We start from the raw sequence: 26,586 nt of genomic DNA, 5'->3' as shown, positions 1-26,586 counted from the left end.
TTGGTCACTTTGCGCGTCACGCTCTAACTCCAAGGCCGCTCGTCTTTCTTCGGCCGCTAAGCACGCTTGCTCATGCTCACGCTCCAAGGCTACCCTTCTGTCTTCGGCCGCCAAGCGCGCTTGCTCGCACTCATGCTCCAAGGCTAACCGTCTTTGTTCGGCCGCCAAGCGTGCTTGCTTGCACGCGCGATCAAAGGTGGCGCAACGTTGTTGTAGCATCATGTCCATCATCGACTTGACCAAAGCCTCCATAGGATTTGGTGCAAACCGTGGCGTAGATGGGGAAGAGGGAGGGTCGGAAAAACTTCATGGTGGGGAAAATTCTTCTTCGCCACCTCCATGCTCATCACCTTCATGCAAAGTATCCATTCCGCTTCGAGTGATGACCATACACTGAGATCTTGGGTACTTAAGTCCACGAGGAACTTGGGTTCTTGAGTTCTTGAGTTCGTGAGGTCTTTCTTTAGCTTGCAATCTGTGTTAGAGAAAACTTTTCTCTTACCCGAGCTCGACTCTTCCCTGCGGGTGCACCCCTTGGCGGCCTTGCGCTCACACCCTCACGTCGATTGGCCGGCCGCTAAGTGCACGGTCCGCTCTCAATGAGTGAAAAGAGGCACAAGGTGAGGCCAGACAAGCCCTTCTTGCTTGGGTTACATATCACTCTTCAAAAACACGAATAGGAATTGACACGCCCAAGTGGACTTGGGTTACGTGCGACTGCAACAAGCAAAAATTTTCTGTGGTTCTTTCCTTGAGTGATACAGAAACACTGCCAAAGCTTTGATACCAACGTAAGGTGCAGTGGAAGTGAATGTTGAACTTTGCTCAAGATGAGTGCTCCGAACTGTGCTCAAGGGTTCCTTTTACTTACGGAAGGGAGAGCGTTCCGTTCTTTTAGTGAGAGAGTGCAATTATCACAAACAAAGTGAATGACACTATGAATGAAGGTGCTGAGAGAGAGAGAGAGAGAGAGAGAGAGAGAGAGAGAGAGAGAGAGAGAGAGAGAGAGAGAGAAGAATACGACACCAGACTGTTGTTAAACCCTCCTCCAAGGGCCCCCCTCTCTATGGCGAGAGAGGGCTATGCTATTGATTGCACAAATATGGTACAATGGTCTAGATGCAATGGACTTGCCGACGATGTCGACGACAATGATGACGAAGACGATGTGACGGGCTAAAATCTGCAAATCTGTCGAATTCTGACTGTATGTTGGTGAGGACGGCGACGGCGACGACGCGACGACGATGCGCTGAAAACACAGATGCTGAAATTTGTAGACAACGGGCTGAAACTGAAAACTCTGGCTGATCTGACCGTGCGGCGAGGATCTACTGCGGGTAGGTGAGATCTGCGAGGTTTGGGGCTGCTATTACGGAGTCTTAAGTGCTGAAAATAGAAAACGTTGATGCTAGAGCTGATTCTGTCGTCGGGAATCTGCAAAACACCGATGTTGATCTACAAATTGCAAAAACGCCCAGGTTGATATGGGGATCTGCAAAAACGCTAGGTACTCTGCTGCAGAAATGCCAAGGCTGATCTCTTGTAGGAAAACGCTGGCTGGTCTTGATGGCTGAAAACGCTAAGGAATTCTGCTGGTCTTGCTGAGAAGGTGCACTGCAAGTGTAGGAACTTCTACGTCCTCTTTTGCCACAGTGCTAGTGCTAGGTTTCTTTTATAGATCTTAGCAAAGTTGCCCTACCCAGTTTCCCAACAAAGTCACTAGTGAAAAATGGATAAAATAGGGAAAAATGAGTTCTGTGCACTGTAAAATGCTCATGATGGGTTCTGACTGTAATGCTGATGATCATGCTGTGTGCAACCAGAGGATATGCAACTACTTTAAGTGCCTGGACATGGCTTACTCACATGCTCACAAAGGTGCAAGAACACTTCCTAAGTTGATCTGAACCCTGGACATGAAGTAGCTTGTCCACATGCATATAGGGTTAGATGTGCACGTGACAAGGTAGATCTTCCCATCTCATTTTGCTTTCCAGGCTTGAGGCGAGAGTATCTTTCCTTCCTCTATAGGATTGGCTCCATGATTGGGACGGTCTTGGAGACCCCGCGCACTTTAGCATTAGTTGCGGCCAAGGCCACCTGGTTACCCATTGTGCGGGTTCTTGTTTGGGACACACATACACTCCCTAAGATGGTTCTACTGCCTTGGGTGAGTGGTGGTTAGATCCGATAGTGTGGAGTATTTGGGCCTCCCAAACAAGTGTTTCATTTGCAAATGGAGGGGCCATCTTGTGAGGGCTTGTCATGCAAGAGAGCTTGGCCAACTCCTGAACCGCAAGTCCCTAGGGTTGGCTCTTCTTCGAGCTCCGAGGTCCCTCTAAGAGGGGCTTCGGAAATCCCTAGAGAGACTAGCTTCGGCACAGGCAGATGGCCAGACAGAGGAGGGATGGCACCAGGTCCAAGGCCAGCGTTGATTGGACCAGCCTCCTCGCCCTGGTGGCCCTTTCACTGTTCCTCGACAGAAGTGGGTGCCTACGAGAAATTACTTCGAGCTTTTGCAACAAGAGACCCCTTCAGACCTCTCAGCCTCCACCTCTTTATGCAAGAGGTCCCCCCCCCACCACTTCCACCCCCCCTCCTCCAACCCATCTCCGCCCCGTCCTTGCTCCCCTATGCCAGACATCCCCCCCCTCTCTCCTCCTCCTCCTCTTCTAGTTGCCTGTAAGCACACTCGTGCTGCACTCCACTCCTTGGGCAACTCTTTTGCCATTGTGAGTAGGGTGGTTCGGGAGAGGCAGCCCCTCCTTCATCCTCCCCTCTTAATTGAAACCTCGGCCTTTGGGGCTATTTCAGGGGGCCTCTCAAGTTTCGACATTAGCTAACGATGGGACCTCTTCAGCTACGCCTTCACTCGATCTCTTAGTGACCCCCATGGTGACTCATAGGCGGCTTGTTTTTGGGTTCATGTCCTATTTCTTGCGGCACGTGGTACAAATGCTCTAGACTCTACAGTGGGATACTCTTTTCCACTTTGTGGTCGGGACCAACAGGATTGGACCTTAGATTTGACACTTGGTTGGCTACAGATAGAGGCCCTTGAGTTCTATCATCACACGGGGGACCTTGGGATCACAAATTTAGTGTAGACTTTGTGGCCGTTGGCCAAGTTCACAGTGACTTTGCTTGATGCCACATGGTGCAGACACATCATTATTCACTTTTTTGTAGATGCGCAGCTCCCTTGTTATATATACACTCGTGAGGACTATTGGGCGGAGGATTTGGTTCAGAGGATTGTACGGGCCTCTTGGGTGTGGGTGGGACATGTGTTACAGACTTGCCTATCTCGAGGTCGACCGAATGCATATTACTCCCCATCCAAATCGGCCTCGAAGATTGCTCGCCTGGCTGCTGTAGCAGCATCTGTTTTCTCTCATGGACCCCATGAGCATTGTCTCTTCGAATAACGAGGGCCTTGGAGGACTACAGTTTGTATGCCATGGGTGTCATTGGAGACGAGAGCTCCAGAGATGCCTTGTGGGTGGACCCATCACGAGGACATGGCACCTGCTAATTACTGTCACCAGGACGTGGCAATTGCTAACCTTAGTTGTTGGTTTCTTTCCAATGATTTTTGTTTAATTTTTGGAACCCTCTTTTTGAAGTTGCAAATAATCGGACATTGTGTGGCCAATGTGAAACGACGGATGGCCGAGAGTTTCTTCTGCAGACGTGAAGACCTTGTCGCCACGAGTTGGTCGGGCCCACCGGCACTGAAATCTGAGCAGTAAAAGGGTGTCTAGGCTCAGTTCAAAGTCATTTAGGCCCCCTCGCTACACTTATAAATCTGTGGGTACTAGGAAATAACTCTAAAGAGGCAAACTGGACACCTCCAGAGCAATTTGCCAGATCCATCAGTCGGAGGGGGCGCCCAATTTGAGAGGGGCAGATTTTGCAACTCATAGTGACTACAATGTGTGTGTGTGTTTGAGTAGTGGGTGCAGGTGTTCACAACTTTAATGGAAAGCTTGCCTTCTCCCTTGCTCTATGCATAGTTACCCGGAACGGGAACTGGAGGGTCCGGGCCGGAACGGGAACGGGGAGGAGGAGGGGGGGCCGGAACGGGAACGGGAACGGGAACGGGGCTGGAATGGTCAACTTAAAGTAAGGATTGAATTACCTCCATTCAGCTTAGTCCCAAATAAACTCCTAAACAACCCCAAAACTGCCCCCAAATCTGTCCCCTAACCTGCCCTCAAACTGTAGCAAATATGTTCCCCGAACAACCCCAAATCTGTCCCCAAAAGCCCACTTTTTTTCACCCAAATGCCTACTTTTGCCCCCGCCTCATGTTCCGCCCATTCCGGTTACACCCCGTTCTGGAACGACATTCCGTTCCCATCTCCGTTTCGGGAACGAGACTTGTCCGGAACGCCATTTCGGAACGTTTGGGCTGTGTCCCCCCCGTTCCTTGTTACAGTGGCTCTATGTAGCGCGACGATTTGCTCTCGCGCATCTCTCTCTCCCCTTTGGCATATATGGTAATGCCCCACTAGATGGGCTACTCAGCTGACCATGTGTAGTTCCGAGGGTTTATGTGTGTTCACCAATTCAAGAGCCTTTTGAACAAGAATCGGATTAGCTAATTGCTAATCCCCTACAAGTACGCACAATTCCATCGTGAAGGATTGCGAAAACGGAGAGTTTTCTTGCGAGGAAACTCGTCCGTTTCAAAGGGGAACTGTTCCATTGCGTGCGGGAGCACCTGAGGCACGCGTAGGCGTGCTCGCTCCACCCAAAACGATCCAAACAGAGAATGACAGCCTGCTGTGTTTTTCTGCAGGTTTAGGGTTTCGCACTGAAACTGCAGGACAACGTCGGGGGAGCCTCGCGAGAGCCTTGGGATGAGTAAAGAGGACTTTGGGCACCTGACAGTGACAAAACAGGGAATTACAGTACACTGAAATTGACCTGCAGCTCGCTGGAAAGCTTCCTAGCTGCAAGGGAAAGTGTCCTTTATGTGTACTTTTGACCTACAGAGGATTTTGCGCTTCTATATTGTCGAAATTGGGTTAAAAACTTGCAATTACAGCCATGGACAGGTTTGGACAGCTTGGTGAGAGATAGGTGAAAGTGTCCGGGTCGTCTATTCGTAATAAGAATAATGAAATACCGAAAGGAACGCAAGTCTTTGGGGCCGACAGGGGTCGGCGTCTACTTGGTAGCGCTCTAATTTCCAAGCCGTGTGTGTTTGGAGTATGAGTTCTCGTTACAGGTTGTTATTGGCGAAGTTTCTCTGTGTCCTAAAGTCTAAAGTAAAGTTTCGGGTGAAAGCCTACTTCTACCGCCCTACGGGCCGGTTCCATGGTTCCGTCGTCGGGACAGAATCATTTTTTCCTCAAGAAGTGAGCCTTGGTTGGTTTGTGGCGAAGGCACGAAGTACAGGATCGCGGGATTATACTATGGCCGACAAAGGGTTCCTCTTCATAGGATAGGCAAGCAATTCCTACAGTGTTTGAGGTTGGCGAGAGTTCACGGCCACGCCAGTCTGTACCTCTTGTTGATGTGAATGCTCCACCAGTGCAGGGCTTTATGACTGAGCAACTTGAAGATGATGCGTTCAGGACTCAGTTGGTTGCCGGTGTGAATGTGTTTTCTTGATTGGTGCAGAACCCAAGGTTTATGGAGTTTTTGCAAGCGTCACCGGTACCACAGCAGACAAGGAAACTCACACAGCCAGTAGAGCCCGATGAGGCTCAAGCCCAAGTACTTCATGTGTTGGGAGGTACTTCATGCGTCCCAACAGGATACGGAGCACTCGCACGTTGCGGAGTTAGGGGCTCCAAGACAGGTTCCTCTCGAACGGGTGGTTAGGACGTTAATTCCACAGGTTTTGCCAGCTCAGCCCGCCACCTTGCAGAGTCCACATGTTGCATTAAATGGATAGGGAATTGGTTTCCAGGCAATGCATCAGGTTTTTCCACCACCCACTGTACATCCTGGGTATTTCGGGGGTGGATTTGTGTTCCAAAGTATGGCTGGTTATGGGCCTGGAAACCAGCAGTATATGCGAGGAACAGTGTTTGGGGGTATGCAAGGCATGATGCGAAACCCCCTGTATGGTAATATTTGCATGCAACAAGGTTTTCAGAGCAATCAGGGCCAGTTTGGGGTGCCACAAGGCAATTTTGGCATGGTTGGTTTTTCTGGACAGCAGCTAGATATGGCACTTACGACGCAAAATGTCAATGGCCAAGGAATGCCGATAACCCTTATTACAGTGCCCATGTTGCAGACAATTCCTTATGACAATTTGGGGGCACTGAAAAAGCCAAAAGCTTATTAAGAAGGTGGTGCACCTGTAAAGTTTAGCACTTTCAACGGCTTTAAGGATAAGGCAAAGGCTCTTACTTTCCTTCAACAGTTTGATACAACTTATGCAGGAGGGAATTTTACAGAGGCCTCTAAGGTCAGGAAACTTGCCACTTTCTTGAAAGACAATGCGCTTACATGGTGGACGACATTGTTAATGCAAGGACAGGCACCCGCCACATGGGTATACTTCAAACAAATGTTTGCATCTGCGTGGCTGTCAAATGAATTTGAAGCCGATGTCATGACGGATTGGCACCAACTCAGTGTGGCTACTTGCAAGAGCCTACAGGAGTACAATCAGAGGTTTTGCAAAGCGTTGCTCTTAGTAACCTCCTACAGGTTTGTGCCATTGACATAGCAGATTGAGAAGTATTTTGGTGGGTTGCCTAAAGGGCTTCGAGATTATTGTACAAAGAACAGAGTGACTACTCTCACTCACCTTATGGAAGTTGCCAACACTGGTCTTGCCTTGTTGAAGGGAGAGTACGGTGGGTTTCTGGGCAACGTGAAAGGGGGGGAGCAAAAGAAAAATTCAGCGAAGAAGCCCTTCGTGAAAACGGCTCCTTAAGCGTCACATGTGTGAAGAACACGCTTACTATGTGTGTTTATTCATACTTAAACTTAGATGAAAGTTGAACTCTGAACAGAACTTGAAAACAAGAGACTCAGAGATTGAATGTGTTTGATTGATCGAAATGTGTTACAAGGGTGTTCTTATATAAAATCTGAAGAGATACGATGAAGAGATATGACCATAGGTCAAGAGACATGACTCTAGGCCAATAGTCGTGTCTTTCTGCTGTAGAGTCGTGACCATTCGGCGTAGAGGTGCAGCCATTTACCGAAGAGGCATGGCTATTCGCCAAATAGGTGGGACTCTTGGGCAAAGAGGCACATCCTTTCGAGAACAGGGGTCTCTGATCTGGTATGTCTTCGTATTTGCAAGAGAACCAAGCGAGAAAGGTAATACAAACATGAAGGATACGTCACAATCGTGACATTCCCTCCCATTTAAAATAAAACCTTGTGTATTAAATTATAGACATTCGTTTATCAAAAAACTCTTGTAGAATATGAGGGTATTGTTGCATCTCTTTATCCGTTTGCTATGTAGAATCTGATTCATAATGATCCATCCACTTGACTAGAAATTCTGTAGTAATCTTCCATCTTGTCTCCTTCTGACGAACATCAAGAATAAGTTTGGAACTAGAATCAAGTGTTCTTCCTCTATTTCTGGAACATAGGATGAGACATCTAGAATAATTGAATCTCCAAGAATATATTTCTTAAGCAAAGAAATATGAAACGTTGGATGAATCTTTCCCCGTGTTGGTGGAAGTTCAAGTCTGTATCTGACTGCAGAATATTTCTTCAAAATCTTGAAAGGACCATAATATTTGGGCCGTAACTTTGGAAAGACAGACTTCACTGCCTTATATCAATGCGAAGCAACATATAGTAACATCAAGTCACCTTCTTGAAACTCTGTATGGCGACGACGCTTATTTGCTTGCTTTTGATAAGTCTGTCGAACATGTGCCAACTTGTCCTTGATCTGAATAAGAATATCTGGCATCTCATTTACCAATTGATCTGCCAAAGCAACCTTGTGTTATATCACAAAATTTGTAGGAATCAATGGAGTATGTCTGAAGGCTGCTTGGAAAGGAGTTATGCCAATTGCTGAGTGAAAATAGTTATTGTAAGCAAACTCCACCAATGGCAAATATTCTTCCCAAGAATTCAGTCGAGTCTGTATAATGCCGTAACATTTCCTCCACTGTTTGATTTACTCGTTCAGTTTGCCCATCAGTCTGTAGATGATAAGCTGAACTGAATAAAAGATTCGTTCCCAATGATTTGAATAAGGAGGTCCAAAAATGTCCTGTAAACTTTGGATCTCTATCTGAAATGATTGATTTTGGTAATCCATGGATTCGAAATATATGTTGCACAAATAGTGAAGCAATATATGGTGCTGAAGTAGTAATTCTGCAAGGTATGAAATGTGTGATTTTGGTAAATCGATCCACTATCACCAATATCTGATTATTGCCTTTTGAAGATTTGGGGAACGTTGTAATAAAGTCCATGCTGATGCTTTCCCAACGTTCATTTGGAACTGGTAAAGGCTGTAACAATCCTTGTGATAATTGTCGTGACGCCTTCATAGTTTGGCAAGAGTGACAAGCTTTGACAAAGTTCACCACGTCTTGCTTCATTTAAGGCCAATAATAGACAAGTGTCAATAGTTTGTATGTTTGTTGATGTTGGGATGAGCAGCATAAGGTACTTCATGATGTTCTTGAATAATCATCTTTCGCAAATGCGGTACACAAATTCTGTCCTCATAATACAACTGATCATCTTGCATTGTATAAGCTGCAACCATGTTCATTTCTGCTTGTGTAGGAGTATTTGTTCGAAGTACTCGAAAAATTTCAGCAAAATCTCGATCAGTCAAGTATTCATCCTTAAAACAATCGGGAATATCAAATGTAATTGTAGATATTGCCATATTCGTAGCTTAAGGTATTCTACTAAGTGCATTTGCTACTGAATTCTGAAGTCTTGGCACATATTCAACGACCATGTGGAAATTTGCCAAGGATTCCACCCAATGTCCTTGTCAAGGATTCATAACTGGTTGTGTAAAAATTTATTGCAATGATTGATGATCTGTCTTGACAACAGAGTCAGCTCCAAAAGGTAACGTTTCCATGTACGATATGTATTGACAATGGCTATAAACTCTTTGTCATAGATTGGATATCGGATCTGTATAGCAGTAAACTTCTTGCTATCGAATGCAATAACTTTGTCATTTTGCATTAATACGCACCAGAAGCACGATCTGAAGCATTTGTTATCACGCAATGGCCACGGCTGGAGTAGTTGTCAAGGCCGGTTTGAGATAATTTAAAGACTTCTGAAGACCAGGTAAGCTTGTCAAACTTCGTCAGTTCTGAGAGAAGAGCATCAATATCTGAAAATTTTTAAACCTTGGTATGATAGAAATTTGCTAATCCCAAGAATGAGCGAAGATAAAAAATTGTTGTTGGAAGAGGCCACTCCATAACGACTTTGATTTTTTGAGGGTCAACTGCTATTTCACAAGTTGATATAACATGACCAAGATACTCGATCCGATCCTTGAAAAATTCGCTCTTTTTCTTGTTGACATAAAGCACATTAGTCCGCAATACCAAAAACACCAAATGAAGATGCTCTTTGTGTTCTGCAATATCCTTGCTAAAAGCCAGAATGTCATCCAAGTAGATGATGATAAATTTATCCAGATATGGATCAAAAATTTCATTCATTAAGGTCATAAATGATGCAGGAGCATTAGTTAATCCGAAAGGTATTACCAGAAATTCATAATGTCCATATTTTGTTCTGAATGCCGTTTTATACTCATCACCCACTTTGATTCTAATTTGATCATAACCAGACTTCAAGTCGATCTTCGAAAATACTTTAGCACCCAAAAGTTGGTCAAACAATTCATCAATCCGTAGAAGAGGAAATTTGTTTTTAATTGTTAATTTGTTTAATGCGCGGTAGTCAATACACAAGCGCATCGAACCATCTTTTTTAAAACCAACAAGATTGGAGCACCAAAAGGACTTTCACTTGGACAAATGTGACCTTTATCTAGCAATTGTGCCAGTTGTCTCTGAATTTCCTGAGATTCAGAATATGAGACGCGATACGGAGCTCGTGTAGGCAGAGCACTAGCAGGAATTAGATCAATCTACGAGGAGGTAAGATGCTTGGCAAATCGTCAGGAAAAAGATCCAAGTATGGTTTATAGAAAGGTTGCTCAAGGTAAGCTGCTGGCTTTGGTGCTGGTTTGGATTGAACTGTATCAGTTGTGACATCTTCGATGCTATGTATCATTAAAAGTGCTGTGAAGTTATCGGGTTTCCGTACCATCCGTTTAACTTGTAGTGCCGAAACGACAGTCACCGGTTGTACGCGAAATAAGCCATTCAAAGTAATAAGCTGACCACCTTTGCAAAGGGTTATAGTATGTCCTCGCAAGCTGATTAGAGGATCATATTGGTATAAACCAACATTGGCCAAGAATCATATCATAAGTGGATAATGGCATTACTTCGAAAGTAAGACTGTCCTGATAATCTTGGACATCAAAGGGCAACTGTTGAACAATTGTATTGCACGTTAAAAATGACCCATCTGCTAACTCAACATTTGTACGGTCGAGTACTCTGGACAACAGGCAATTTTAATCGATGCACAATGTTAGTGCTCACAAAATTATTGGAATATTCGCTATCAACCAAAATGTTAATTGGTTTGCCATGAATGAAGCCAAGGAGACTTAAGACTTGATTAGACAAACTGTTGGGTATGGGCATAGTATTTTTGGCATTTTTCATTAAAAATGTAGCCACCTTGGAAACGCGTATTGTGTTAAATAACACGTTTGCCTTTGTCTTGCTGTGAAGTAGAATCTGCACATTGGTCATAATTAAAAGGCAACACTGTAGGTGTCTACGCATTAGCGTTGCGTCGCAGATTAGACGGTTGAGGCTGTTTATTACATTGGCACGATCGATGAGGTCCATCGCGAAGCGTACATAATCAATCTTTGGATGGTTGCGAGCTGGATTGTTGTGGAGGAGCGGCAAAAGTTGACGCTTGATTCCCATATAAACGTGTCCTGATAAGAATTTTGCCGAAAAGATTGTCGGTCTCGATGATGTTGATTAAAATTAGACCGATCATTTTGAAAATTTGGTCTACTATTCTGCACTCTTGGACTCCAAACACTAGATCGGGACAAGGAACTAGCAGTTGATTGGGACTGTGAAACAATAGAACCACTGTGTGATCTGTTGCCTGAATAAGAGACGTCACGTTGGTTTCGAAAATGGGCACGGGATCCGTGGCGAAAGGAGCGATCACTGGCTCGACCAAGCGAAAATGGTCTCTGCGAAAATCACCTAGCCGTTCCACATGTGAAATGGCATTCTCAACTGTAGGGGGGTTTGCCTTGTGTACATCATCGCGTAGGGTGGGGCAAGTCCATCGACAAAAAAGTACAATTTATCGTCGAGACTAATGGTCATTATCTGCAAGTTCAATCGTTGGAACTGAGATATGTAAGCAGCCATAGAGCCTGTTTGCTTTAAGTGGCGTAGCGCAGAACGTGCATGAAAATCTGAACTTGCTGGCACAAAGGCTTTGCACATTGCGCGCTTGAATTTTGCCCACGTCGGCGTTTATTTCCCTAAGGCAACCCGATTTTGCCACCAAGAAAGGCAGTGTCTTTCAGGAGGCTAGTAGCTAAAGCTACTTTTTTTTGTTCCATTATGTCCAGGTTATTGAAATAATTGTCCATTTTGAATATCAATCACCCGCTTATTACATCGACCATCATAAGGTTCGGGGGTTTTATGTCTAATTTTTTTTTCTTAGATTCTGTGATTAATCGAAATAAATATTTAAGTTCAGGATTGTTAACCTCATCAGGTGGATCCGGCATGGCTTGATCTTCGCTGCGTACGGATTGGAGCATGTACTCGAACTTGGCATGTCGTGAAGCTAGGGCCTCAAATTGTTGCTGAATAGGCAAAGAGTGCGGCTTTGTCCACCTGTCCTTGCTATGTCCCTAAGTCCGACATGATGAGCTCACAGCTCGTAGTGAGGCGAGGCTAGAACTAAGAAAAGACCAGCCTGTAGGCAAAGTAGGCGGTGTGTGTAATGGCTCCGCGAACACGGCAAATGCTGGATCGTCGTCCGTGAAATCCTCGATTTCGTCGAGCTCTGGAGTCAGTGGAGTGTAGGCATGCCTATTCGCCGAATAGGTGCGACTCTTGGGCGAATAGGCACATCCTTTTGAGAACAGGGGTCTCTGATCTGGTACGTCTTCGTATCTGCAAGAGAACCAAGCGAGAAAGGTAATACAAACATGAAGAATACGTCACAATCGTGACAACAGGGGTCATAAAGGTCAACAAAGATAAGGACTCAGCTGGGACTTCTGGAGCGTAGGCAAAGAAATAGAAACGAAAGCCTTTTGTGTGTAAGTCGCTCAAGGAAAAGAAGGTCTTGATGGCTGAGAATAAATACTTTATGTACGAGTAGCTAGTCACTTTGCTACAGATTGTCCACAAAGGAAAAGACCAGCTGACTCAGATGATAAAGAGGACAAGAAAGGAAAGAAGCCCAAGCCCACGACAGGTTTAGTGCCAGACATGGTGGGTGACAGGTCACAGGCCAAGCACGGATGCCAGCGAGTTATGCAGAGCATGCGTAAAGTCTGAGACCAGACGAGGCTTATTTTCTTTGATCAGGTGCCAAAGCACACTTTATCTCACGAGAGTTAGCTATGAAGCTGGGCTTCAGAGCTGAAGAGATGGGGTACACGGCAGAGGCAGGGTTGGCATGTCCTGGCCACTCAGAGTGTGTGACTCCATTATTGGAAAATTGCGTCTACATATTCAGTCGTATGTGGACATTGAAGAGTTCTATATCATGCCATTGGAAGGATGTGATACGCTACTGGGAATTCCATGGATGTTCGAAGTACATGGTGTGCTGGATGTCTTCGGCAAAATAATCACCCTTCAACATAGGGGCAAAACTCTTGTTTTGGATGTATAGCTCTAAGGGGATTCTATTCCTATTGTATCTGCTTCGGCTATCACTTCTATAATTAAAAATCATCTTTTTGCGTACTTGATTTTTGCACGTGATGTTTCAGATAATTGTCAGTCAAATTTATCTGTGTTAGATAAAGAAAGGTCATCATTTTTGCGAGAGTTTAATGATTGTTTTTCTGATTCATTACCGTCACCGCCGCTGTCGGAGAGGCTTGAGTTTGGTGCCAAGGTGTAGCCCACCGAACAGACCTCCCTACAGGGTTAGTGCTGTGCAGCATAAAGAGATTATGGGCCAGGTAGAGGAGCTTTTAGAGAAGGGCGTGATTCAGCCTAGTTCTTCACCTTTCTACTCCCCAGTGCCTTTAGTGCAGAAGAAGGATGGCTCGTGGCGCATGTGTATTGGTTACTGTGCGCTGAACAAGAATACCATCAAGAACAGGTTTCCTATCCCAAGGATGGATTATATTCTTAACCGTTTAGAGGGTGCTGCAATTTTCAGCAGGATAGACCTTAAGAGTGGGTACCATCAGATTCGTATAAGCCATAGGATGTGCACAAGACTGTGTTTAGAACGACATTCGGTCTTTATGAGTTCTTAATGATGCCATTTGGTCTTACAAATACTCTTGCTACGTTCAATAGAATGATGGACCGGATTTTCCGCTCGCATCAGAAGTTTGTTGGCACATTCTTTGATGACATGATAGTCTATTCGAAGATGAAGAGAAGTATAGGCGTCACTTGGCCATTGTGCTTGAAGATCTGCGTAGTCACATGTTACTTGTCAATCCTAAGAAAAGTGAATTCTTCTTGGAAGAGATCCACTTTCTTGGCCACATAGTGTCAAAGGAAGGTGTTCCAATGGATCCAAGGTTGAAGCTATTAAGACATGGACAAACTTAAAGACTGTGCATGATGTCCGAAGCTTCTTGGGATTGTGCTCATACTTCAGAAGGTTTATCAGGAATTTTGGAGCGATAGCTTCACCTCTTCACGCTTTGCAAAAGAAAGAGGTGACTTTCAGATAGACCCAAAGAGAGATTTCAGCTTTCAGTCTCTTAAAGGAAAAGTTGACTTCAGATCCCGTGATTGTTTTACCAAATCTCATGAAGTCATTTGTGGTCGAGTGTGACGCGTGTGGCAATAGCATCGGAGCAGTGCTAATGCAAGATGGTCGGGTTGTAGCTTATCAGAGCAGAATCGTGCAAGGGCCAGAAAAGACTGTGCAAATCTATGAGAAAGAGTTACTGGCCGTGATTCATACGCTTTCTAGTTGGAAGCACTACTTGTTAGGTGCTAATTTTGTAGTCCAGACAGATCATCAGACCTTGCGATACTTCTTGACACAGTCAAAGTTATTCGAAAAGCATATGCGATGGGCAAACATTCTTTCTATGTTCCACTTCCAGATTATGCATGTGGAAGGCAAGAAAAATGTGGTGGCTGATGCATTATCAAGGAAGCCACAAATTTCAGCTGTGTCAATTCCTTATTATCACGAGCTTGATGACATGAAGGAACATTATGTTGTTGATGAAGATTTTGCAAGGATTTTTGAACAGTTGCAAGAAAGATGGGCAACGCCATGAGCACTAGCTCCTCAGAGACGGTTTTATGATGATGCATGACAGACTTTGTGTCACTAGGCCATTGCGACATAAGGTCATGGTAGAAAGTCATGTCCCACCGTATGCAGGGCATCGTGGAATTGATGCGATAGTTAAAGCGGTAGAGACATTCTTTTATTGGCCTACTTTGAGGAGAGAGATGGATGCCTTTGTGTCGAGCATGCGTGATTTGCGAAAAGGTCAAGTTTGATAGGCAAAAGGTACCAGGGTTATTACAGCCACTGCCGATTCCGGTTAAGCCATGGAAAAGCATTTTTATGGATTTTATCTTTGATCTTCCGAGAACACCGACAAGGAATGATGGTATATGGACCATTATCTGCAGGTTCAACAAGCATACCCATTTTATTCTTGTCAGGAAGAAGATAAAATCTGACCAGATGGCACGATTATTCATGTACAATGTGTTTAAGTACCATGGTATGCCACAATCGATTGTCAGTGATCGTGATCCTCGCACGACAAGTTTGTTTTGGAGAGGATTGTTTGAGAACATGGGCACTGCGCTCAAGTTCTTGTCTTAGTTTCATCCACAAACTGATGGACAGTCAGAAGAGGCTAATTCTACTGTCTTGGATCTGCTAAAATGTTATGTGTCAGATAATAAGGGCAAGTGGGAACAATATTTGCCTATGCTTGAGTATGCGTACAACAACACGGTGCATTTATCAACTGGCAAGGCACCTTTTGAGATTGTTGAAGTTGGCAAGAAAGTTCCTTCCATTTTGCATATAAAGGACAAGATCTTTGAGGCAGATCGATATGTTGAGAACAAGGATGAAATGTATAAGAAAATCGTAGTTGCCTTGGAGAAGATTCAGGCAAAACAGAAAAGGGTTGCTGATTGTCACCGTCGTGAATTATTGTTTTCACTTGGTGATTGGGTACTTTTACGGTTTGAAAAAGCAAGGTTAAAGAAAATGAGGGTCAAAGAACGCCTGTTTCCTAAACTCAACATGCGTTACTATGGGCCTTTTCAAGTGCTTGATAAGATCAACGATGTTGCTTATAGGCTGAAATTGCCTGACACCTTGAAGATTCATAATGTGTTTCATGTGAGTCTTCTAAGACCCTTCGTGGGTGATGTGCCAGAAGATATGCCACAGGAGGATCAACCAGAAGTTGAGGAACTTGATGAGATCTTGGTACCTGAGCAGATTTTGGCACATAAGGAAAGAAAAGTTAAGGGACAAGTTGCAAGACGTTATTTGGTGAAGTTCAAGAACTACCCGCCTATGGATGCAAAGTGGATGGAAGAGCATGAACTGTCAGAGTCACCAATTGTATTGCAGCTTTACCTTGAGGCCTTTGGGCTACAGCCTATGTATGCCCCAATTGAATGTGTTCAAAGGAGGGGTAATGATATAGCTAGCACATCAATTGTACGTATGGATTCAGTGTAAAAGAAGTGTGCATTGCTCCTCAAGTGTTAATGATATAATGCTCACTTCTATCATAGATGGAAATGACAAAAGTATGAAGGTCTCATTAAGTCATTTATGTCTATCTGTTATGACCTTTCTTGCGGGTACATGCGATGATAAAAGCGTGCTAACAACACAAGATCATCAATGGCATGTATATATGGCATGCAATCGAGGACGTTTGTGATTTCAAGAGGGGGGTATGCCACGAGGATGTGGCAATTGCTAACCTTAGTTGTTGGTTTCTTTCCAATTATTTTTATTTAATTTTTGGGATCCTCTTTTTGAAGTTGCAAATAGCCGGACATTGTGTGGCCAGTGTGAAACAGTCGATGGCCGAGAGTTTCTCCCGTAGACAGGGAGGCCTTGTTGCCACGAGTTGGTCTGGCCGACCGGCACTGGAATCCGAGCAGTAAAAGGGTGTCTAGGCTCAATTCAAAGTCATTTGGGCCCCCTCGCTACGCTTCTAAGTCGGTGGGTACTAGAAATTAACTCTAAAGAGGCAAATTGGACACATGGCGCCTCCAGAGCAATTTGCCAGATCCATCAGCTAGAGGGGGCGCCCAGTTTGAGAGGGGTAGATTTTGCAACTCACAGTGACTACAGTGTGTGTGTTTGAGTAGTGGGTGTAGGTGTTCACAACTTTAATGGAAAGCTTGCCTTTTCCCTTGCTCTATGTAGCGCGATGATTTGCTCTCGCGCATCTCTCTCCCCTTTGGCATATATAGTAAGGCCCAACTAGATGGGCTACTCAATTGACCATGTACAGTTTTGAGGGTTTATGCGCGTTTGCCAAGGCAAGCCTTCTGAACAGAAACCGGATTCGCTAATTGCTACTCCCCACACGTACACACAGTTCCATCACAAAGGATTGCGAAAACAGAAAGTTTTCTCGCGTGGAAATTCGTCCGTTTCAAAGGGAAACTGTTCCATTGCGTGCGGGAGCACTTGAGACACGTGCAGGCGTGCTCGCTCCGCCCACAACGATCCAAAGCAGAGAATTACAGCCTGCTGTGTTTTTCTGCAGGTTTAGGGTTTCGCACCTAAACTGCAGGACATTGTTGGGGGAGCCTCGTGAAAGCCTTGGGATGCGTAAACAGGGCTTTGGGCACCTGACAATGACAAAACAGGGAATTACAGCACGCTGAAATTGACCTGCAGCTCGCTTGAAAGCTTCCTAGCCGCAAGGGAAAGTGTCCTTGACGTGTACTTTTGATCTACAGAGGATTTTGTGTCGTTATGTTGGTGAAATTGGGTCAAAAACCTGCAATTACAGCTATGGACAGGTTTGGACAGCTAAGTGAGAGATGGTGAAAGTGTTTGGGTCGTCTATTCGCAAAGAAATACCTAAAGGGGCGCCAATCTTTGGGGCCAACAGGTGTGGGCGGCTGCTTGGTAGCGCTCTAGCTTCCAAGCCGTGTGTGTTTGAAGTATCAATTCTCGTTATAGGTGGTTATTTGCAAAGTTTCTCTATGTCCTAAACTCTATAGTAAAGTTTCGGGTGAAAGCTTATGTCTACCGCCCTACGGGCCGGTTCCAGGACCTATTAATATAATATTCTTATGCTACAGGAGCATCATCTGTGCGAGAGTTGCATTCGGTGATGTGGAGAGCCGCATTCGGCGATGTGGATACGTTCTGCCAGGTAGGTATGAGACATTTTAGTCAGCTGCTTTTGGGCCTAGTGGCATTCATGAGGTGTATGTATGACTGTTGCGGACTCATGGGTGGCAGCAGGTCATTGTGGACAGAGGTATTATTGTACCAGGTAGGGCCCAATCTTTGAGGCTTGACCCGTCCCACTGGCAGACACTGTCCGTGACATTTGGCTGGAGCTGATCCACACACTTGGGCCCAGTTTGAGAGACTCCCGGGCAGCTCTTAGTGCATGCGGGAGGGCCATGAGGCCTTCTTGCGACTTTGGCGTCCAGGGCCCTTCTTCACCATGGTCCATGGTGCGCCTAGATAGCAGTACCGTCCACCAGTGTGGTTGTTTCCTCTTCCCACTCTTGATTTAGCCATCTTTGTACATATCTTGTTTTTCATTGGGGGAGTCTCCCCACATGTTGATGTAGCCTCTCCAGCAGGGGCAGATTGTAGCCCATTGGGCAGTTTTCTTAACTAATGGAAGGATCTTTTTCTTGGGGGGGGGGGGGGAAACAAAAAACAAGAAAATAATACAGCTAAGGGCGCTGCCTACTGTGTTCAGAGGAAATTTTTACTCCCCTCATCTCTGGTAAGTGTTGTTTTGAGGGTTTACAGTTTAGAAGTTTGTGCAGTCCTATGCCACTTGTTAAAGAGGTGGCAGTCGATTTTACTTTCTCTATTTATTGTATAAGAACAAACATCCTAAGGTGGTTGCTTTACAGTTTCGCTTTGTGCTTCACAGGTTGATGTTGTTTTAACAACCCTCTGATCTTGTAGGTTAGCAGATGTGCCGTCTGTCTTTCAACGTCCGTCTTCTGGATTTTCAGGGACCACTTACGCAGGACAATCAAGAAACTGTTTTGACACAAGTACTAGCTTCTATTGCATTAGCACAGTAGTATTTTCTTTTACAATAACGTCATTGTTCTGCTGTTTTCTTCCCGACCAGAGGGGGACAGGGGATTCATTAGTTAGCAATTGTAAATTTGCATTTCTTTGCAGACAAAGGTATTACAACTCGCACGGTTTTCTCAAGCAAGAAAGGTGGTCAGTCTCATAAAACTACAGATCTAGACAATGAGGATCCTGTAGCAGAAACAGATTTGCAGTACAAGCCTTTGGGCTTTGGTCACGGAAAAGTTTATGATACTTTACTGGAAGAGAAGCTTTTAGAAGAGATAGAACAGGAAAAACCGGAAAAAGCAGCTGCTCGTAAAAAGCGAAAGACTAATGACAGGTCGACAAATAGCTCCAAAATAAAGTCAAGTACGTGTCTATGCTGATTTTGAAGTCATTAACAGTAGATGTCTTCAGGAACTTCCATAAAAATAATTAATTGTTGACTCAAGAGCAATGCTAGAGTGAGAAGACTTCTATATTATATTTTAATAGTAATTTTCATTTGGTGTGACTTGTTAAATGGAAAATGTAAGTGCCATCAATTGGCCCTTGACCCAGTATCTGCCCTTCTTGTAGCATCAAAACCTCCAGAAACTGTGGATGGTGTCAAGGTATGGGTCGGTGATCTTCCCAAGAAAAAAAATGTACATCGAGATTTGCAGTCTGCATTTAGACATGTCCCGGGACTTGTTGATGTATCACCCTCTGTGCAAGGGAATGAGAAGACACGCGATCCAATATGCAAAGGTTTTGGAGTTTTAACATTTGATACGCTGGATCATGCCGTAAGGTATTTTTCTATACAATGCTGCTGCCATTTTTCCTTGATACAATTGCTGAGTTTTCTTTTTGGTTTTTTGTCCATTGCTATGGCAAGCTTTATTTCAACTTTCAAGGGTCGACCAATAAGCTTTGGCAAAGTTGAAAAGACATTAACTTTAAAGTTAGTGAAAGCCAACGATGCTGAAGTCGTCCCATGTGAGAAGAAGAGCCCAACTGAGGTGGGGAGATTGAGAATCAGAAACAAAGATGCAGGAAAAGTTGTTGAATCTCATTCAAACACAGAGATGGATTCCTTGGGTCAAAATGTATCAGAAGACGGCAAACAAGAGGTAGGAAACACGGAGAAACGCCAGCCACAAGTAGAAGTGGTAGAGGATGGAGAAGCTGCTGGTTTGCTGAGGTTGAGTGGAGAATCTTCCTCTGAAGAAAAAGACAGTGGTGATGAATTTGACTCAGATGATGATCCAGATTTTGAAATCACTATTGAAACTCTAGAGATTTCTGAGGATAATGCTCCAAGAGCTGAGGCCAAAGGTGATGAAACCTCTGATACAACGGATGCCGAAAAGCGGATCGAGGAGTTAGAAAAACGACTTAGACAGAAACTCGAGGATGCAGGTCATGGAGCTCAAAAAAGCAAGCGTGAAGAAAAAACAGTGAAGGGAAAAGGTTTTACCTCAAAAAGAATTGGAGCTTCAAAACAATCATTACCAAAGGGAAACAATGTGGCAGCAGTAACACATGGGTAAGGCTCTGTAATCACCTTTGTAACACATGGATATGGTTCTCTAAGCACCTCAGTAGCAGGTCTTTTCGCTGTTTTTGTGGGCAAGTTAAATCACCTTTGTATGGGACATTAACCGCTTTTTAATGCTTCATGTTATCCATGGCTGTAAACAAGGGGGTGAGCAGATAAAGTAATGTATATTATATTGCCCGTTCCTGTAAGTGCCAAAACAGTCATAGAAGCGTACGTGTAGCAGGGACCAATCAAGAATTTCACAGTTGCGTCTAGCTGAGTCTCATCAGTTGGATGCTTATCAAAAAAGTTCTGTGTAGTTTCTGTCTGATATGTACCACACATTGCCCTACACGGTTGAATGAGGTGCTTTCTGGGACACTGTTGAATTCGTGGCTTGGACGGGGAGTAATTGGCCTCCGAAGACGAGTATGATAGGCAGGTTGCCGAACCAAAGCCCAAGATCCCTTGAACGCGCCATGGCTCTAGCTTAGGCAAAAGATCCTCATAAATGATTTCATAGCAAGGAGCACAGAGTGGGCCAACAATCAAGCAAATAACCAGGTGATGCAACCCTGAACCATCTGGAACTGACGAGCAGAAGCTTGCCAAATGCCAGAAGGTCTTTATCGAGTCTGTCACTCCCAGGTCAGTTAATGATTTGAAACTCCAAGACCTGGTTCCTATAGCAGCCACCAATGCTGTCCAGCGACCACTCCTGCTGATGTCTCCCACACAGAGGAACAGAAAATAACCTCATCACCTTTGGTTGTGTGCGAAATCATCTGCCTCTGAGTCACCAAGGTATTTTGTGAAGGAGTAGTCAAAGTGCTCCCCAGTAGCTCATGTCAAAAACAACCTCCGGCTAGGAAAGAGCTGGATCCGCATCTCTCAAGGAGTTGGGTGTTGTCGAGTGCAAAAGTGAATAAGCATTCACTCATAGATTATGAAGTAGCAAAGTTTTTTTGGTTGCCACAAAGCAGTGCCTAATATTGTCCACTTCTCTGCAGGTTGAAAAAGACAGAGAGAGCATTTATGACTGGAGTTCTAGAAAAGTATGGACAAGTTCCACGCACTACCAAGTCTTGATCATGCTGTTTGCAAGCAGCAGCAGGGCCAGTGGTGGTGCCAGAGATGGCCTTCTTGGGGAGGCTGGAAAATGGACCTTTAGTGAAAGGTTTCTATCCCATGATGGTCGCAAATAGCACAAGCTACATGGCTATTGGTCAAGAGCATGATCACGGCCCAGTACTATCCGGTGCACAATTTCGTCTTCCAAAGCATTCACTGTTCAGGTCAAGAGAGACGTTTTTCACATGTGTGCCTCGATGTTCATGCTGTGAGCAACCAAGCAGTTGTGTTGATGTAGAGAATTTTTACAAATTGCTGTGAGCCAGTTCCCCCCCTGCACCGGCCTGCAATGGCATTCTGATGAGTGATAACCCTAGACCTTAGAAGGATGGGGTGTCCTGTCATAGTTGTGTTCACCAACTCTAGTCAACAGGTGGTATTGGTATTTTGCACTTGATCGTATGTGCAGTCTTTTGAGATATTCATGAGTCATGTCTTTGTGCACGCATAAACATGCCTGCACTATTCGCTAAAATCGCAGAACAGCTCGATTAGAAATGTACTAGTGGGACATCATAAGCAAAGGTTGGTGAGTGTTTTCTTCTTATCTATACTCATTTGGGTTGTAGTAATGTTCCGATAGATTTTTGCTGGTACTAAAGAAGCTCTCAACTGCTCAGCAATTCAACAAACATCTGCGTTTTGGAATGAAAAAACGAAACAAAACTTTTTGTGTGCCTTTGCTTATTTTGTGAATGGGTCTTTTCATGAAGGGGCACATCGACTTCTGTTTCAAATTGCCTGCGTCAAGGTTCACTGTTATGTAGAGAATTTTCGCTTGAAAACCATTTTGTGCACTGAACGAAGTCTGTATTTGGGCAAACGTGTCTTGTTTTGCAAGTATCTGTTTAGTTCATGTAGTGCTATTTTGTTTTGTAAAATTATTGGATGCCCTGGTCATAATTTCATTTACCTCGATGTAAGTCAAATTTTTGACATTCTAGGCATAAATACCAACAAACAACTTACATGTGTGATGTGGAATTAGCTCTTCCTGAAGCTTAAAAAGCTGAGAAACTAAACAAAAGAAATGGAAAATATGCATCTAGGAGCCTTCATCGTGTAATAGCTTTGATGTTTTGATATTTGAAAAAGAAATGTTGCTTCGCAATAACTTTAGAGACTTTGTGAAGCATTTTGAATGCTTGCAAATACACTCAAATTACTGCAATTCAAGAAATTGTTAGTATTCGGTAAAAGACAATTTCCTTCAAGTTTGCTTGAATGAGATGAGCATATGATGATGATTAGTGCTCAAGTTGAATTTCAAGAGTTTTCCAGATGCCAGTTTTATCATAGTAGAAAAGATCATAAAGCACTTCTATTTTTTTAGTTTAGGGCAGCTTTTAGCAGAGATATCTAGCAGTATCCTAGCCTTAATCAGTTTATAGGGGAATGAGGATTTGAAGTGGATTTGATCCTCAAACATGACATAGTTCCTAGTTTCTCGTATAAACCATAAGAATAACATCAAGCAAAATTCCATATCTGCATCAACAAACTGCTTGATAAAAGATGACATTGAACTTAGTGACCTTAACGCACCAAGGAGTAAACCAACAATGCTGACACCATTTCCACAACTTAGTTACAATAGAACATGCCCAGGACAATTGCTGATTGTTCCTTTTCTCGCACATCTGTTGCTTGCTGAGCGGAGGCCATTTCTACAAGATGGTTGTGCAGCCAAGAGTGCATGGCTTTATATCTGAAGGGTTGTCTCCTTGGAGAGTCTTCATTAGGTAGTTTAGGTGTCCATTTGGTAAAATTTCATTCTTTCATCATCAATTTCGTGTTTCTTCCCTTATTTGGTTACAATACTAAAGGGGGAGGAAACAAGAGGTGCAGATGAGGAAGGCCTTGAGGCCTTTGCCAGAGGGACACTCAGAAAAGGGGCTGGTTAAGGCTTAGGCTCCCCTTGCCTGTACCCTCCCAATAGGAGTAGAGGCATGTGGGTGAGAGCCCACAAGTAGTGTACACAGGTAGTGTAGCCCAAGCAATACAACAAGTTAAGAGGGGGACTCCCGCTAAAGGTGCGCATACCGGTGGTTTATTACCCGAGTGATGACACAAGCTGAGGATGAGGAAGTTGACAAATTGGAAGACCGAGAAATATACGAGAAGTTGGGCATTACCATTATACTCGGTCTTCTTTTGTAGTAAGACAACTACAGGGAGGGTGCCACACAATAGATAATTTGGCCAGCCACCATTCAAGTTTATAGTTCAAAGACTAGGCTTTATTGCAATTTACATAAATCACAGATGTGGGAAGTAGTACATAAAATTGCTAAGTAGTGAAGGTTCACCAATTTGCAATAATATGGAGAAGGGCCCAATCCTTATGTGTGTCCTCAACATCGGTTACAAAGGGGGTGTGGATATAATAATAAGGGACTGATGGGACAGCCCTGTCTTATAAGTCTAGCAATGGGGATAGGCTTTGAAAGTCTACCATTAAGGTTAAGTCTAGAGCAAGAAATATCTTCTAAAAGGTAAATGCTATTACTCATCCTCGGACCGAGCCCAATTTTGGTCATGATGTCCCATTTGAACTATATCAAAATCTCTATTGAAATATATCTGCATGAGGACAATATCTTGCTTGGACCTAAGGGCATCCTCAATAGCCAATTTGATAGTTAGAATGCTATTGTAAATGGACTTGCCACTCACGAATCCAAATTGATATTTGTAACATATTTTCCAAGGATGGGGCTCAATTTGATAGAGATATCTTTTGGCATGCTTTTGTATAGAATGCCCATCAGAATAATAGATCTCCACTAATCTAATGTCTTAGGGAATAACTTCTTGGGGGTCAGTTTGATAACACCTTGCTTGATAGTAGGATCCATGTTCTAGGAAATCCAAAATGCATTGATAAGAGGAGCACTTATTGATCCCAAAAATGTAAAGTGAAGCTCCATAGATATGCCACAAATCCCTCAGGTTTTTTCATTACCTAGTTTTTGTAAAGGCATCCAAAACTTCTCTCTCTTCAAAAATTTCTTCAAGTCTTCTTGAACTGGTTTCCTTAACACAAGTCACGATAGTATCAAGCAAAGTGTCACAAGCTTTAGCCCTAGTAAATGATTCTTCACCTAAAATATTCACGATGTCATGGAAGAATTTCTGGCATACAATCAGCATATCCTTAGGGTTCTTAATGATAGATATATCTTCTAGCTCATGACATGCCATATCTCTTTTGTGTTTGGTTTTAATTTTTTGGAAAAAACCTTTGGAAGCATCATTAAACTCTTTAAGGTTAGATTGCATGAAAACCTTGCCTTGCATGCTTGACCAAGCTCATATTGTCTTAGTGATGTCTTGCTTCACTTAACTCTTGTAACTTCATATGGCTAAATGTAGAAACCCCAATGATTGTATACATTTTCTAGATAACCTTGAATGATTCTCAAGTTTATGCCTCTTACATTTAAAGCCAAGTTGATCTCACAAGGCAATGCCTTTGTGAACTGTTAACCCTCACGAACACTCTATCACCTTTGATGGACGCCTTATTTATTTATTTGATTGAGTCATGGATTGGGCTTGTCAATCCAATAGGTTGTAGGTGATCACTGATGAGAGGCGCACCACTTATCTTATGTTTACAGTAGTTTTGCAACGAGTGACTATAGTGGGCGCCCATGTGTGAATGGGTCATATATTGAATGTGTCTTGTTTTGCAAGTATCTGTTTAGTTCATATAGTGCTATTTTGTTTTGTAAAATTATTGGATGCCCTGGTCATAATTTCATTTACCTCGATGTAAGTCAAATTTTGACATTCTAGGCATAAATGCCAACAAACAACTTACATGTGTGGCAATCCCAGATGTGGAATTAGCTCTTCCTGAAGGTTAAAAGCTGAGAAACTAAACAAAAGAAATGGAAAATATGCATCTAGGAGCCTTCATTGTGTAATAGATTTGATGTTTTGATATTTGAAAAAGAAATGTTGCTTTGCAATAGACAATTTCCTTCAAGTTTGATTGAATGATGAGCATATGATGATGATTAGTGCTCAGGTTGAATTTCAAGGGTTTTCTAGATATGAGTTTTATCATAGTAGAAAAGATCATAAAGCACTTCTATTTTTTTTAGTTTAGGGCAGCTTTTAGCAGAGATATCTAGCAGTATCCTAGCCTTAATCAGTTTATAGGGGAATGAGGATTTGAAGTGGATTTGATCCTCAAACATGACATAGTTCCTAGCTTCTTGTATAAGCCATAAGAATAACATCAAGCAAAATTCCATATCTGCATCAACAAACTACATGATAAAAGGTGACATTGAACTTAGTGACCTTAACGCCCCAAGGAGTAAACCAACAATGCTGACAACACTTCCACAACTTAGTTACAATAGAACATGCCCATGACAAATGCTGATTGTTCCTTTTCTCGCACATCTGTTGCTTGCTGAGCGGAGGCCATTTCTACAAGATGGTTGTGCAGTCAAGAGTGCATGGCTTTATATCTCAAGGGTTGTCTCCTTGGAGAGTCTTCATTACGTAGTTTAGGTGTCCATTTGATAAATGCCACATATCCCTCAGGTTTTTTCATTACCCAGTTTTTGTAAGGCATCCAAAATTTCTCTCTCTTCAAAAATTTATTCAAGTCTTCTTGCACTGGTTTCCTTAACACAAGTCTCGATAGTATCAAGCAAAGTGTCACAAGCTTTAGCCCTAGTAGACGATTCTTCACCTAAAACATTCAGGATGTCATGGAAGAATTTCTGGCATACAATCAACATATCCTTAGGGTTCTTAATGATAGATATATCTTCTAGCTCATGACATGCCATATCTCTTTTGTGTTTGGTTTTAAGTTTTTGGGAAAAACCTTTGGAAGCATCATTAAAGTCTTTAAGGTTAGATTGCATGAAAACCTTGGCTTGCATGCTTGACCAAGCTCATATTATCTTAGTAATGTCTTGCTTCACTTAACTCTTGCAACTTCATATGGCTCAATGTAGAAACCCTAATGATTGTATACATTTTTTAGATAACCTTTAATGCTACCCAAGTTTATGCCTCTTACATTTAAAGCCAAGTTGATCTCACAAGGCAATGCCTTTGTGAACTGTTAACCCTCACGTACACCCTATCACCTTCATCGGACGCCTCACTATTTATTTGATTGAGTCATGGACTGGGCTTGTCGGTCCAATAGGTGTGTAAGTGATCACCGATGAGAGACGCACCACTTATGTTATTATTACAGTAGTTTTGCAACGACCGACCACAGTAGGCGCCCATGTGTGAATGGATCAAACTCTTATAAAAGGTCCATTTGACCTAAAAATCATCATTTTGGGAGGTGCATGCTAAGAAGTGCTCTTGCTCTA

General features: G+C 43.5%; 1 protein-coding gene across 2 annotated transcripts in view; it reads left to right on the top strand.

Moving 5' to 3' along the window:
* The window catches only part of LOC147446739 (RNA-binding (RRM/RBD/RNP motifs) family protein), a 39,793-nt gene extending 17,885 nt beyond the window's left edge, over window positions 1–21,908 (top strand). For both annotated transcript variants that reach the window (XM_086525920.1, XM_086525919.1), the window contains exons 3-7: window positions 18,454–18,545; window positions 18,679–18,942; window positions 19,153–19,366; window positions 19,454–20,104; window positions 21,109–21,908. In XM_086525920.1, coding sequence (XP_086382046.1) covers window positions 18,454–18,545; window positions 18,679–18,942; window positions 19,153–19,366; window positions 19,454–20,104; window positions 21,109–21,187 — 1,300 coding nt within the window. In that variant the 3' untranslated portion in view covers window positions 21,188–21,908. The remainder of the gene's footprint in view (window positions 1–18,453; window positions 18,546–18,678; window positions 18,943–19,152; window positions 19,367–19,453; window positions 20,105–21,108) is intronic.
* The last annotated feature ends 4,678 nt before the right edge of the window (window positions 21,909–26,586 follow it).

Source organism: Adiantum capillus-veneris, chromosome 12 (genome assembly GCF_014529385.1).
Source record: "Adiantum capillus-veneris isolate H3 chromosome 12, ASM1452938v2, whole genome shotgun sequence".
Taxonomy (NCBI): domain Eukaryota; kingdom Viridiplantae; phylum Streptophyta; class Polypodiopsida; order Polypodiales; family Pteridaceae; genus Adiantum; species Adiantum capillus-veneris.
This window is presented reverse-complemented; position numbering and strand designations above follow the sequence as displayed.